Raw genomic sequence first — 15,387 nt, 5'->3', positions numbered from 1 at the left:
GGGAGGGAGGGGAGTAGGTAGAACAACTTGTGTCCATGCTGGGTGGCTCCTGGATGGCTCTGGGCTGTCACATCTGGCTTGGCACACTGTGACTGCCTCAGCAGCTGGATATGGGAAGTACTTCCTATCTATCGGGGATAATTTTATTGGCTGGTGTTGAATAATTGACTTCTGTTTGGATCTTTGGCCATTCTGCATTTCAGATAAAATACGTATGTATTTATACATTTAAATTGCTTGAATGCTGTTAGTGTGTATACTTAGACAACATGTGCTCAGATCTTCAGAAATAACAGATGTCAGTTATGCTTTGAACCTACTGTAATTAGACTGTTTTTTTCCTGTGGGTCTGTGGTGTTCAGCGTCCTGTTTCTAAAAATGTTTTCTTAGCAGTTAATCTTTTAGAAACAGAACCAGCTGAATTTGTCTCAAAGCATATGTATATTTTCTAAAATAGCTCTAAGTTGAGATTAATATGAAATAACTGCACAGATAACTGGGCAGAGTAGAAGATGAAATCTCAGTGACTGAGTTGTTAGAGAAGTCTTCTTAAGTAGAGTACAGTGATGAAAATGGTAGAATTTATATTTAGATCATACTTAGAATCATAGAATCCTTAGAGTTGGAAGGGACCTCTGAAGGCCATCTAGTCCAACTCCCCTGCAATGCACAGGGACACCACAGCTAGATCGTGTTGACCAGGGCCTGATCCAGCCTCACCTTGAAAGTCTCCAGGGACGGGGCATCAACCACATCTCTGGGCAGCCTGTTCCAGTGCCTCACCACCCTCGCTGTAAAAGATTTTTTCCTTATATCTAACTGAAATCTCCCCTCTTTAAGCTTGAAGCAATTTCCCATTGTTCTGTCACCACAGACTCTGCTGAAGAGTCTATCCCCTTCTTTCCTGTAGCTCCCCTTAGGATACTGAAAGGCCGCTATCAGGTCACCTCGCAGCCTTCTCTTCTCCAGGCTGAACAGCCCCAGCTCTCTCAGCCTGTCCTCATAGGAGAGGTGATCCGTTCTGTGGATCATTTCTGTGGTCCTTCTCTGGACGCTCTCCAACAGGTCCATGTCTCTCCTTACTGAGGACTCCACATCCGGATGCACTACTCCCGGTGAGGCCTCACCAGCACGGAGTAGAGGGGCAGGATCACCTCCCTCACCCTGCTGGCCACACTTCTTTTGCTGCAGACTACTTATCTTTTTTTAAAAAATCTAGTCTGTAGACTAGGCAGATCAAGCAAAATAAATGTTTAGGGCTCAGTGTCGCAATCCTCATTCAGATGAGTGATTCTTCAGTGATCAGTGAGTCTGCATATGCAAATGGGGTGTCTTATTAAGTAGGAGCTCAGGATATTTAAAAAAAAATACTGATTGCCATCTGTGTAGAATATGCTGATATCAGTTGAAAAGTCAGCAGAAAAAAAATCACTGCTTCATAAAGCAATTGCTGGGGAGACATTTCTCACCTCATAGCTCTACAAAGAAAACTAAAAGGAAAAAATAATTCAGAAAAAACTAAGCAGAAGTGCTTCTTGCTAACCTGTTCTGATGGCAGAATTCACAAAAATGGCTATTAATACAGAAAGGCACACAAACCTTACTCAGCCCCTTCCTTCATCAAATATGTGGGAAGCTGTAAAAAGGTCACAAGAACAGGGATGGAAGGAAATGACCTTCAGAAAATGCTCACCAATTTTACCACAGTCGCTATGGGGAAGAGTTGGAAGTATGCAGTCAATAAGCTCCCAGGACTGTAAAATATAACTGTGTGAGGAGTTCTGAGCTGGGTGTTGCTGTCATGTATTATGGGACTAGCAAAAGGCCGTAGTAACAAGGAGGGAGAACTTGCTTGAAATTACCTGATGTAGAGATGAGACAGTAACAGCAGGGTAGCTGAACGTGGTTTCAGGATCAACTTATTCTGCATTAACTTGGAGTGATGAAACTGCTGCGAGTTAATACATATGTTTTCTTTTTTGGTCTGTTGTTTTTTTTTTTTTTTTTTTTTTGTGGTCACTTGGTCACTTGTAGTTGTCAGAAACCTTGGTAACCCTTGAGTCCTGGAGATAGACTTCAGAAAAAGAAAAAAAAAAAAAAGGCCAAAGTGCTGAAACAGATATTCATACTATTTTCTGAAAAACAAGTGATAAAAAGTCTCTACACTGCTACATATTTTAAAACTAAAAGAACACTGCTACATGTTTTCTGTATAGATTTTGGGCATGATAATCCCATGTTCAAACAGAAAGTGAAACCAAGAGTTTGAGGGAATGTTTGTCTGAGTATGTATGTGAAAGAGTAGTTCCTGATTCCTGTAACAGAATTTATTTTGCTCCAAGCTCTGTTTTAAGTTACACATTTTTCTGGAGTTTGCTGAAGAGTTGCTTCTCTCTGATAGTTGATTTAACAATTGCTATTAGCGAAACCAGTGTCTGTTAGTAAATGTGACTCATAAAGACCTTAATGTAGTAGATTCTGTGGTTTTGACCAAGGACGTCAGTTGCAAGCTACTCCTCTCAAACCACAAGCTGTGCATTAGCAGCTTATTCTAAACCACTGGCATCCAGTCCAGGGAGTGCCAGAGGTGGGCACTTCTGCCTTCTCCCTCCAGCATCTCTGCTCCCCTTTTGGAAGAGAGAGCAGCAGACACAGGTGTCTGGGATCCTGCCTTCTGGAGCAGCTGCTCAGTCAGTAGCATGGCCTGCAGACCTGCTACCTCTCATCCCTGTGATGGGGAAGACAGAGGAGTAGAAAACCACAGGAGACATGGCCAGGAGAAAGGTTTTAATGTTATCTCAATGACTTGCAGCTTCTATAACCCTCCAGCCCTGTGGCCATCAGTAACCTCAGCTCTGGCAGTCCTCTACCCCTAATGTGCCTCAGCATCAATTTCGTCAGTGATTTCCTCCAGAGACTGGGTGGTTAGATAGAAGTGGCATTGCTAGATTGTAGATAATATTTGGACAGTAGTGGTCCAGCAGGGAAATGGTGCAGGAGGTGATGACTGCAAAGGCTCATTCTCAGAGTGGGGTTTTAGTACCATTTTTGGAAGCCATTAATTGTTTCTTTTTCTGCTGTATTTTACACAAATAGTTAGCATTGATAGCATATGCCACTTGGACTTCTATCAAATTAACTTTTATTTTAAAGGCTCTGCATGCTGAAAGTGTTGTGTTTTTTTTTCTGGCTTGCTTTGCATTCCTTTTCCTCATGTTGCATCTCTGCATTCCTTACTTCAGAACATGCCCTTTTAATGAGGTTATACTGGAACCCCTGCATGCTGTTTGAAGAAACTGTAATTTTTTCTAAGGAAATCAAACGGCTGTTTCCAGGACTGAGCCCAGAAATGCAGTCTTGTGCAGTGCCTTTCATTTTATTGGAAGAGCACCAGCAGCGAAAGTTATGTTTTTGTGCTAATCCAAAATTTAGACAAATATTAAGAGAGAGCCCCATTAATTGCTTACTTATTCCTTTTATGAAAACCACAGCAGATGCACAGGCCTGCTTGCATGGAAATGACTATTAGATCAGAGCTCAAAGAACAGAGATCACAGCCAGACAGGGAAGCAGATCTACATCCTGCTGAGTCTGCCTGCAATAGCCAGTGTTGGCACAGCATCTGTAGGGAATGTGAAATTCACCGTTCAGTCCTTTACTTTGTGTGATATGCAGCATACTGAGAGCGAGATCAGGAGGTTACTGACATTAAATCTTACTTTGTTAGTATTTAGTGCTTCCTTTTAGAGGTCAGGCTCTAGATTCTTAAAGCAGGTAACCTACTAGAATGTGATGGCATCGATAGTTGGTAGCTTGGCAAATTCTAGCTGTTTCGTAGGCATCTACTGTATGCACTGTTTTAGTCTAAAACTGAAAAACTACTGTGGGAAAGACACGTGGTTTCTCCCAACCAGAACAACTATAAAATGCAAGAAAGCCAAGGAAAGGCAATGTGGAATGCTTGAGTCTCATCAACACCCACAAACTAGATCAGTTCAGTAACACATCTTAGACCAAGCTGGTATGGGTTATGTATCTGCTTTGAATTGGGGTTTATTATTGGGGTCTATTGTGAACACTCTGTAAAACCCACTTTAGCATATTAGAAGTGGAACTATTTCAAAAGTCAAATAAGTTTTTTTTTTTATTGAAATATTGTTTCTGTGTGTTGCGTGGTTGAACTTGCTGAAGTTTCTTTCTGCTCTCCTTCTGTATTGCTGCTCAGTTGGTTGTGTAAGTAGCTTGTGTACTTGGTGTTGCGCCTACTGCAGTTGGGAAACCTCTGCTCTGCATTATTATGTAAGCTAATTTATCTAGAAAGAAGCTGAATAGTTTCTGGTTCCCAAAAGTATTGTGTAACAAGTATGAGGGCTGCTCCAAAAGTATTGCCTCCTACTTTATTATGTTGGCCCACAATGTCACAGATGGATGTTGGTGATATAGCGGTAGTGGTTGAAGCTTCCTGGCAGTATTCTATAACACGTGGTTGCTGTGTGACAAATGGCAGCAGAGGGGCAGTCTGACCAATTGGCATCTGACATGGAAGTGTGTATGAAGCAAAGGTGTGTCACTGAACTCCTCCGTGCAGAAAAAAATGGCACCCAGTGACATTCCTTGATGTCTGCTGAATGATTTTGGAGACCAAACAGTGGATGTGAGCACAGTGGTGGTGCATTTCAGCAATGATGCCATCGTAGCAGCTGTGAAGTAGTGGGTCACCTGAAATGCAAAGGCTAATGGTGGTGCCTGTATTGAAAAAGAGTGTTCTGTAGCTGAGAATTTGCTCTATCAAATAGTGTTATTGTGCTCTTTGTATCTGTTTTAGTATTGATCGAAATAAATAGGAGGTATTACTTTCGGAGTGACCCATATATATGGCATCCCAATTTTAAGTTCAGTAAAGATTCATCTCTTCAATTTCTTCATCAAATATTGTGGAGCAGTCACAGAGTTTGTTAAACAATATCAACATGCTTTTTGCTATCTACAAGTAATACTTGTAGATTGATATTCTCCTTGCAATAAATGCTGTGATAGTATTTGTTAATCCTAGGAATGTCTCCATGCAGTGATATCAGAAATAAAAGCCTTATTCCCAGAAAGTGATCTACATTTTTTCTGTTGAACTTAGGATATTTTTTTGCCTGTATCTGGAGAACTGCTTTGCAAGAAAAATCCCTGTATTTTTCTATTTTGCTAGCGTGTATATCTGAACAAATCCTTTACTAAAACTTGATCTGTGTCCTAAGTTTTGCCAAGATTCCACTCTTCAAAGATAATTCTAAACCTTCTGATACTCGCCTTTTTTTTTTTTTTTTGACCAGCACTGTAATGCAGAAAGAAAACTAACTTCTTCAACTCAACAGCCCTCTTGACTTCAGCTAAAGTTATTTTTTTCTCTTTTTTTATAGCATTGTATTATCAACTGTTTGCATCGTTACAGCAGTGGCTCACCACAATAAATACTGACATTTAACCTTTAGAGCTCATCAGCTCAGAACAGGATATTAACGTGAGATTTTTGTACAGTTCTAAAGCTGCAAAGCATTTACAATTCTATCATCACTATGATGGGAAAGGGGAAAATGTATCCAAACTCCAATACGTAGTTACCTCGAGAGGATAGCTTTTAATAGAATTTGGCAAAAGGTAGGTTTTTGTTTTTGTTTCATGAGAGAAACTTGGATCTCCAGACTTCCTACTCTCTTCCATACTCCTAATTTACATAGTTTGGGTTCGTCTAAGCAGTATTCCTAAAACATGTTTGGGTGCACTATTAGTAGTATATGTCTCATAGACTCGTATGTGTTCCTCACAAACAGGACAAACCCATGAGTGGTAGGTACCATGTAAGTTATCAGAAAATTAGTTTTGAGGACAAGTTTGGGCACAGTTGTTGGTAAAATCCGTGACCTGATTTACTAGATTTCCTGCTCAGGCCTCAACAAATCTGTTATTATAACTCCCTGTGCAAGAGTTCTCTGGCTGCTTTCTTGTGTGTGTCCAGGAAACTGCTTGTCCTTATACTGCCCCTGCTACAGTTCCCAAAGTGTTTAGTGAGCAAGTGAGAGGGCTGAATGAATCTCTTTTAGTGTCAGTGCTACTTAGTGCTGTTTTGAGCTGACCGGGAGATTGTACGGCTAGATTATTGTGGCTAAACTGATGTTTTTGTTACAGATTCGGTAGGGAGAACATTGGCTGCACCTCCATGTGTGTTGAGGGGCCAGCAGCAAGGGTGAAGCTTTGCCTTGACGTTGCATGAGAAAGTGTGGCAATATAATGTCAGGAATATGGCAGGTGTTCTGGAACTAAACAGGTTGCATATATAGTTATATAGTTTGAAAAGAAGTAAAACTGATTTTGAGACTTAAATTTTGCCTCCTAACATGTATGGAAGAATAACCCTTTCCCCATAGGCCAGGGCTACATTCAGAAATGCTGCATTTCTTTCATTCAGAATGTACAATCAAGAGTAAGATCACAGTGGCAATAAAAATTAAGTGGTGATGGAAAAGTATAGATGGTAGGAATAAAATGAGATATGACAAAATCTAATGATGTTGAGCTTGTCTTGCTGAAGCTGGGACTGCTGATAGAGGACCTATGGAATACTAAAATGCAGGTTTAACCTTTTGTAAATACAAATAAGCAATTTTTTCATGTTACTGTCATTTCAAGCTGGCTAAACGTTCATGGCTCCAAGTTATTTTTAATTAAAATACTCTGAAAATTAGATAATGTGTTTCTTAGCTTCAAACATCTTCCAATTTTCTTGCAAATTATGAAGAAAATAACTAAGTGCTTATCAAATTTGGAGTGTTTGTTTCTCTTTTCTGCTAGTTATTTGTCTGCTTTATCACTTGCATTCTTGCTTGCACCCATTTAAAATTTTAAAAATCCTTTCCTTCTCTTCAATGTATTTAATCATCCTCAATTACAAGAGGCAGCATTATTCATGCATTGGTGAACACAGGAACTGGCTAGTAGTATTTTGTTGCTCATTGCATTTCTGAGTTCAATTAAAATCTCTCGGTTATTATAACACATAAAACTGCAGCAATACGTGAGTGCTTCTTTAATCAGATCAGCATCAATCACAATGGGAATCTATTTCAGCCCAGCAGAATCTGCAAGCTTCTGCAACACATCTGGCTTTTTGTATATATAATTGGATTTTAAGTTGCACTTACCATACCTGCATTTCTAAAGTGTAGACTGTCTTACTGCTTGCTTAAGTGGACAGAATTGAACAGCCCTACTGAAATATGAATGAGCTTTAACAAGACCAAGTGCTGGTCCTGCATTGGAACAGACTGCCCAAGGAAGAGGTGGAGACACTGTCCCTAGAGGTGTTCAAGAAACACACAGACTGTAGATATGGCACTGAGGAACATGTTTAGTGGGCATGGTGGGGATGGGTTGGTGGTTGAACTAAATGATTGTACTCGTCTTTTCCAACATTTTTGATTCTATGAAATGGATGCCACTGCTTGTGGAGCAAGTATTTGATATTTTTGTATGCGCTGAAAATGACATATTTAGAGCTTTGCTTATAATACACTTGCAAGCCCTTGTTACTAGATACAGATCTGTAGTGAACATTCATGTATTTCTGACAATTTTTTTTTGCCTACATTGCCTGGAATGTATTATCTTTCACTGGCAAGAAACCAGGACTTAGATTGCCAGGGGTGTTAAACAATGCTTTTTGTCCCAGGAATGTAACTGCTTGATTTTGCTTAGAAATATGTTGTATCTAGATTACCTTTTTTCATTCCAGCTTTCCATATGAAGAAAGCTGAACATATTTTATTTATCCTGTTACGGCTGTATTACTCTTCAAAACAAGTGGATTGGGGATGTGGGATGGTTAACAGAATTACGAATTTGAAATGTGTCTTAAATTTGTTTTGTGGTGTGTCAGTCTGCAGCAAATACGCCTTCCAGATAGAGCAAATTGCTCGTATCATGGCTCGTGCAAACAAGAATGAATTGAAGATAGTAAGTAGGGGCAGTTAAAGAAGGCCAGCTGTATTCCTGCCTCTGTACTCCAGCAGTGCTGGAGTGACCATGGGTTCACTGACCTCATCTGTGTAATCCATCTTGCTGTTGTATCATTTCTACTGCTTGTCTGACTGTGTGGTTGTACAAGTGCTGGTGCTCCCCTCCAAGCCTGGTGTGGGGAGTAGCCAGGAGAGGAAGCTGGACTAAACGGTGACAAGGTGGGAGGCAGAGAATGAAACTGCCCTGTTCAGCAGCAGCTCTGTATCTGACTGTGAGTGTTAACTTTAAATGGGAAAAAGCACTGTGATAAGTTTGCATGTGTGAAGTATATTCCTATTCTGACCCTGGCAGAACCTTGCTTTCTTAGAGAATCCTTTTAATAAATAATAAGGTACAATCCTGATGGACACTTCCAGCCTTGGCCTGAACAGTTAGCAATACCCCTTACTAATCTGCAGTTGTGGAGCTGGAGGTCCTGAAGAAGTGTGTTATCTGTCAAATCTACAGTCAGAACAGTTTTCATAAAGCTCTAGGATGTCACGCTTTCACACATTGCAGAGGTAGAAGACTGATCTGAATGTAGATTTCTAACATATGTTCAGTTGCCTACATAGCACGTGGGATGTACTGATCCTGCCAGAAGTTGCTGTTTCTTAAAATTGTTTCTAAATTGTAGACTTCTAAGTTAGAGTGTGAGCAGTTATAATATGATATGGGATTCTGTGAAGGAGGGGGATTCAGCTCTTTGATGAACATCAGGCAGACTTGCTCATAGAAGGCTTGTGCCATCTCCTTGGTCTGTCCAAGAACTTTCAGTACTCCACTCTATGTAGAGAGGCAGGAATGGCACTTCAGGTGAATCCTCATTTCATGAGGAAAGGTGTGGGACAGAGTTCCTACTGCTGTAGTACAGGACAGCTTCTTGTGTATGAAGATACCCCGGGAAACACAGCTGAAGAATTCCTGTCTAAGATGATGAATGTCTGAGAAGCGTCCACGTGGAGTGGGTCTCATTAAATAATTGTTCTGGGACCAGCCACCTTTATGTTCTTGGGAGATCCATTGCTAACTGAATGAAATGGAAGAGGAGTGATGCCATGTTGCAGCCACAGGTGTCCTGCGCGTGTTGTGATCTGAGTACCGGTGCCTTGGCTGAGTGGGTTGTTGATCTCAGCATAAACCTCTGCAAGTCTCTGTGTTTGCAAAAGCAGCTTCTTGGTGCAGCGCTCCTTCAGCATTTAAAAAGAAATTAAGCTTCTTAGAAGTAAAACATAAGTACTTGAAAATATTGTTGCAATCTGCATGGTGCTGAAGAGCCTTTAAACAATGGTAGGCAATAGCTCTGGAATCTCTTTCCACTGCTTTTTAATGAGTGTGCTTGGCTGTTGCTAGGAATGGTTTCATATAGTGGATTTTGCCTTGGGATAGGAAGATGCATTAGATCAGTGCTTCCAGACTCTGCAGATCAGATGTTGTTTAGAAGACAACAGAGGATTGCCTTATGAAATAAGTGGTTGGCTGAGTTTTGAATTTGCTTTTTTGGAAATGAGTAAACAGAACCCCGATTATACTTGCATTTCTGTCGGTACAAGCAAGCAAAGATAAAGCAAAGATAAAAATGATGGCAAATAAAAACAATAAATGTAAGCGTTCAAACTCTACCATAGTTAAAATGAAAATAATTATGGCAACTCTGCAATAAATGAGAACCGGATATTTCTCTCTTCCCTTGTTCTTCCTCACAAACAAAGTTGTGGATTTTTTTGATTCAGAGACGGAAGAATATTGACTTAAGTGAGATATCCAGTTCCTTCACAGTAGTATTTTAAGTCTTTGATTATGTTTACAGAATGAATAACTTCGACGCACACGCACACCCAGAAGTGCACAGTCCAGGCCTATATGAGTACATTCTAATATATGCTTTTACTACAGTTTCTATTGTTTAGATAGGTTTCCCTTTATTTTTTCATCCAGATTTCTTAGAAATGGCATCATACCGGTGTTCGCAGTTAAAATAAATTCCACTTTCCTAAGAAGAAATGAAATAGAAATGACAGATGTCTTTGTGTTTTGCTTTCATTTTTAATGGTATAATTAGTAGTAGCTCTTGCCTACAAAAAGAAAGAAATAGAAACATTTTGAATTTATAGTATTTTGTGAACACATTGAATATACAAATTGACGGCTGAACAAAAATGCTATTTTTTTCAATGATTCTTCAGCTAAACAAGCATGTTGATAATAAAGATAGCAAGAAGGCAGCTAGAGATTGTAAGCTTTCTCTAGAATAACCTGGGATAGTCACAGGGGAAATATTTTTTTATATATGCAACTCTTTGAGATTTAAGCAATGTAATAAATCTCAGTGGAAGGCAAAGTCTCTGTTTTTACAATGGGACACTTCAAAGAGAAGGCAAATATTCTAATTTTCTATGTAGAGAAGCAGTAGCACTTAATATATATGTTTATAATCATTCTACCATGTGTTTAATTCTGTTTCTAACTCTTGCTTTTTGAACACATTTGTTTTTCAGGCAGCAGCATCTGTCCAAAGTCCTTAATACTGTCTAGATCTTGCCCAGCAAGTGCCACAACCAGGCTAGTCGAGCAGAATGTACACAATGAAGCGGCTCAGGGAATAAATGGAAGTGTGCCAGTCAAACAGTCCCCACGTTCAGCCTCAAATCCAAAGCCACAAGGTAAGTAGTCTCAAATACTTCGGTTAGGTAATTTGTACTTCAGCTCATACTTTCACATAAATTGAACACCTTGAAAGAACTGTACTTCTCACAGAGAAAATAGTGGGGTAAAAGATTGCTAGAGAAATACAAATGTCCTGTGAGTGTTTTGAATCTGTAGTTTCTGATAAATTAATATTTCACTGAAAAAGTTTCTTATAAGAAAGGTTAGACTTACTAACTAATATGGTTTAAAAAAACAACCTGGATAGTTGTACCTCCGTGCTCGCATCTCAACTGTCTAGCAATTTGCTGTGTGCTTACTGCCAGGTAGCAAATGTGAAATTCTTTCTGTATCCAAGATGTGAGAATACACGTAAGCCCCTTGTTTGTATTAAGCTACTGTCAGGGCTTATTTTTCATCAGGATTATCCGTTTTGATTCTGATACTATTTTTGACTGAGATGGAAAGTTTAGCAGGCTGACTTTGTGACAGGAGGGAAATTCAGGACTTCTGGGATTCCAGCTGAGTTTGACTGGAGTCTTCCAGTGAGATTATGTGGAAAGAGATGGGAATTCAGCACTTGCGCAGTAAAAGCTCTCCAGTATATATATCTGCAGAGTAGTTGATTTCCCTTCTTCCTGTACATAAATAATATTTTTAATATTAGAAGATGAATAGATTCCTAACCTACACATTGAGATTCTGTATCTAAACCTCAAACAATTTTAATGTGGTCTTCTGAATAATATTGATGATTCTGCTGAGGTTGATCATAACAAAGGGCCTGTACATTCTGGAAATCTTGAATTCTAAGATAATCTGGACTGGTGCCTTTTTGGAGTGATGTGCAGTAGAAGCTTCATTCATCTCAAAAAGTAAAAAAGATAGTGTTTTGAAGACTGAAATCATGATCCCACTCAATGAATTGGATTCTGAGACACATTGCTGATATGGCATAATCTAGAGACACAGAAAACTAGGTCACATCTATATCACGTATAGAGACTAAAACTGTGTAGAACTTTCATGTAGAGGATTCAAGTATCTGTCTATAAACCTGTGGGAAAATTCATCTTGAAAAAGTTTGTATTAGTTCTGAATTCTTCTTAAGGAGGGAAAGAAATTTCCCTGGGGTGCCACAGAAGCTTTGTTTACTTATAGTGAATGAAAGCAAAATAAATCTGTATTTCTTGTTCTGTTTGGTTTTATTAAATCTTTGATAAAACGTTTTAGTTTAATGAACAATACTGGCAGTCATATACAAGCATTGCTTATCTGAGTGATCTTTCTGACTAGTTCCCAGGGCTCTTAAAAGCATTATCTAAAGATAAGTTAGCAAAGGAGCACATGCTCTTCCCAATTAAAATATTTTAGAAGAAAATTGGACAATAAATGAAAAGATTTAAACTTTTCAAAGCTAAAACCAGCCCACTTATTGTAAATCTTAGCTGTTAGACAAATTAGGAGCTGGAAAATATTGAGCCATATTCATTCATTCAAGTCATTATGCAGCTTTTGTTGCTGTCCTGTAGCTATGACTATTTTGTTCATCAAAAAGCAGCATAGCTAGAAATAATGCTGTACTGTAAGAAGTGCAGCTGCTTAGATTTTATACGATAATAATGCTGTAAAAAATAGTTTGTGCGTGCTCTGTTCCTGGGTCTATGCCTTTCTTTGGTTGTTCCTACTAAAGGTGTGCAGCATATCAAAGTTACAGAGTATTTATTTTTAGCTTTTTGTTTAATTGAAGCAAAGCAAAATAGAATAAATGAAATCAGCTTTTGGGAGACCAAAAAAATCAAATGTTTTTTTTTTTTTTTGGAACAACTATTAACGTACAGGTGCAGAGCAATTTCACTTTTATATTAGCAGGAAATGTTTTTCCAGATTGTTGTTCTAGTCATGCAAATACTAAATGTTCTTTTGTAATACAAAGAAATAAGATCACAGACCTGAATCGCAATGCCCATGTGTTCAGTTGTAGATGAACTGCAAAATGACTTTCAAAACTCACAAAAACGCATATAATCAAAATGAGAGAGATAAAGATCACTTTGTGGTTGCATTATAAGTGAAGTACGGGTATTTTTAATAAGCTTAGCTTTCATATAGAGGAAAAATTTCCAAAATCTTGCACTTAATGTGAACCATCGACTCTGAACTTGTTTTGGTCTCTACTTGGTTACTGAGAAGTAGCTTGAATTTTTGGAAACAGATCATTTGTGGCAGTTAGAGCAAGTGAATGCATTTCTGCAGAGAATCCAATAAGAAATTCCTTTCAATTTTTTTTTTCCTGGCATTTAAAAAAGAAAATAATCTAGCTCTGCGATACATTGACAGCGAAAGAGTAATTTTTTGTTCCTCAATAATTCCTTCCATCAACAGTTTAGCAATTTGTATGTTGAAATTCTTTCAGTATCGGTTGATTCGTGAAAGTCTGCAGATTTGGAACAAAGACAGAAAGTGAATGACAACTGGTGATGGAGTTAAGCAAGGAAATTGTGACTGCAGAGAAGTGCAGTCTGTAGCATCTGTGAAATAAGTTGCTTTGCCATTACATTCCAATGGTGTGTTGTCTGATAAAGGGACTAATCCAGACTGGAGGTAGTCACTGGAAATAGCAAAATATACTGATGTGTTCTGAGGCAAATGTGATGTGCAAGAAATGAAACAAACTGCTAAAAAAAAACAAAACTGAAATTTGCTCTTAGCTACAAATACTTGGGTAATGATCAGGACCTAATTGTAGCAGACTGCATGTAGAGTGACAAGAACTGAAATTGTTTTTCCTACATTCTTCTATTCCCTACATTTTGAACCTCTTGCATGGGTTTTAAATGATGTCCAATTACTAAGTATTAGGCACTAAAAGTGTTGTCTGGAGCAGCCAGTTTTGTTATAGGGTGGGAAATATGTTGAAGTGTTAACACTTCCTCAAAGCAGTGAAGTGTCTTGTCAGTTGAAGACAGTGCATCAGTTGCTCATTTAGATTTTTCTAATGAGCACCGAGGAGTACTGGTGAATCTCTTAGTGATGCCAGAGACATCTTTGTTAGTGTTGGAGATGGTGTGCTGCTCCAGAAATGGCCTGCTCTGTTCTGTTATGAAATGGCATAGACAAATCTCCAGCGCTTAGTTAACTGAAACCGAGTGCTGTAGTACATCTACTCTGTAGCACCAGTCCTGCCCTCCTTTCTCATATAATTATAATTTTGTCCATGGTGTTCGAGGTATTCAGTGTCCTGGGCCCATAAAAGCTAAAAACCTCTTGAAGGTCTGCAGTGTAGACTATTTGTCTAGCAAACAGAACTTCTACAATTAAAAATGAACTGAATTGAATCTGAGAGCTGTTTCTGGCTAGACTTCTCAAAATGTACCTTGATTTAAGTAACCTGTAGCAATCTCTCTCTTAGCAACAGAAATGCTGGATCTCAAACATTATCTACGGAAAGAAGATAAATGAGAGAACAAAGCGCACTTGATTATAATTGATCTTATTTCTTAATCTGTTATTGGAAGATATTTGTTTTGGCATGGTATAAAAATGTGGAAATGCACATCCTAAAGAAGAACTGTCTTTTTTTGCTCCTGCTGAGTCTACGTTACTGGTTATTTTGTACTGTTCTTGCCAGTGTAAGTCTTTGATATCTGTCCAGTTGTGCTTATTTGATCTGCATGTAAGTGACGGAGCATGAAAAAGGCAACGAAGGATGACTCAGACAGAAGAGCTGTAGTTGCTTATCACAGGAACTTTTAACTTTATATTCTCATTGAATTAAAATTTAGCAGCATTTTAACTATCATATTTGAAATTCATAGAGGGGGAATGAATGTGTGTTTTTCAAGAGAAGCGATAAAATGGCCTTTGATAATATGCCTTGGCACCAACTGAGGCTGTTGCACCTATTTGGGCCATTTGTGTGTGTCTCAAATTACCTCTTCCTTTGTTATGCATGTACGAAATTGAATGCACATCCAGGGACTACAACTTAAACCTTGATTGCACATTTTGGCTAGCATATTACAGTAGTAGCTACCTGAATATACTGAAGGGTTTTCCCTAGGCAGAATATGCTGTTCAGATCTCCTAATAAGCTCAAAATTCTACAGTAGAGAGACAAGAGTATTTATAGACTTGAACAGAGCTCTGTATTATGCAGTGTATTACAATGCGCCAGTCTTCTCTCATTTTTTTTCTTTAAGATCCTTGCCGTGTGCACATTGAAAAATAATCTGATTAAAACAAAGCACTTCAGAAGTACATTGAGGGAAGAATTAATGCAATTTGTTTTCCATAATCCCTGTTAACAATGTTGACCTTACAGAAAGGTTTTAAGGGCTTTTTATGCTACTGATGCTTTTCTTTTCATTGATCTTGTGACTGTCCTTTTCCCACTGCTCTATTTCTAAAGCTAACAGTAGCTACAGCAGCCGCTGATTAGGGGGAAATGCTGCCTGTTAGATGGTAATAGTGAAACAAGAAGAATATATCTAAAACTCAGGATTAGAAATGGCTGTTTGGTTTGTGGTTCTCTTCTGAAGATCTCAAAGGGATTTTCAGTATACTGGTATTGTCCGGTTTGACTGGAGGCTCCTTGTGCTCGCAGTACTGAATTGCTGTTACTTTGGTGTTTTTTTCTTTCCCTTTTTTCTTAGTAATGGATACAAATGTGTGCAGCCCTTCCACAGAATGTCTTAG

The 15,387-nt window shown here is 38.7% G+C and overlaps 1 protein-coding gene across 5 annotated transcripts in view; it reads left to right on the top strand.

Moving 5' to 3' along the window:
* The window catches only part of FGD4 (FYVE, RhoGEF and PH domain containing 4), a 114,594-nt gene that overhangs the window by 61,256 nt on the left and 37,951 nt on the right, over nucleotides 1-15,387 (top strand). For all 5 annotated transcript variants that reach the window (XM_021388984.1, XM_021389007.1, XM_021388996.1 and 2 more), the window contains exon 2: nucleotides 10,542-10,706. In XM_021388984.1, the coding sequence (XP_021244659.1) occupies nucleotides 10,542-10,706 (165 nt within the window). The remainder of the gene's footprint in view (nucleotides 1-10,541; nucleotides 10,707-15,387) is intronic.

The sequence above is a fragment of the Numida meleagris genome, chromosome 1, assembly GCF_002078875.1.
Source record: "Numida meleagris isolate 19003 breed g44 Domestic line chromosome 1, NumMel1.0, whole genome shotgun sequence".
Lineage (NCBI taxonomy): Eukaryota > Metazoa > Chordata > Aves > Galliformes > Numididae > Numida > Numida meleagris.
Note: the sequence above shows the minus strand (reverse complement) of the source record. Positions and strands in the feature narration are given on the sequence as shown.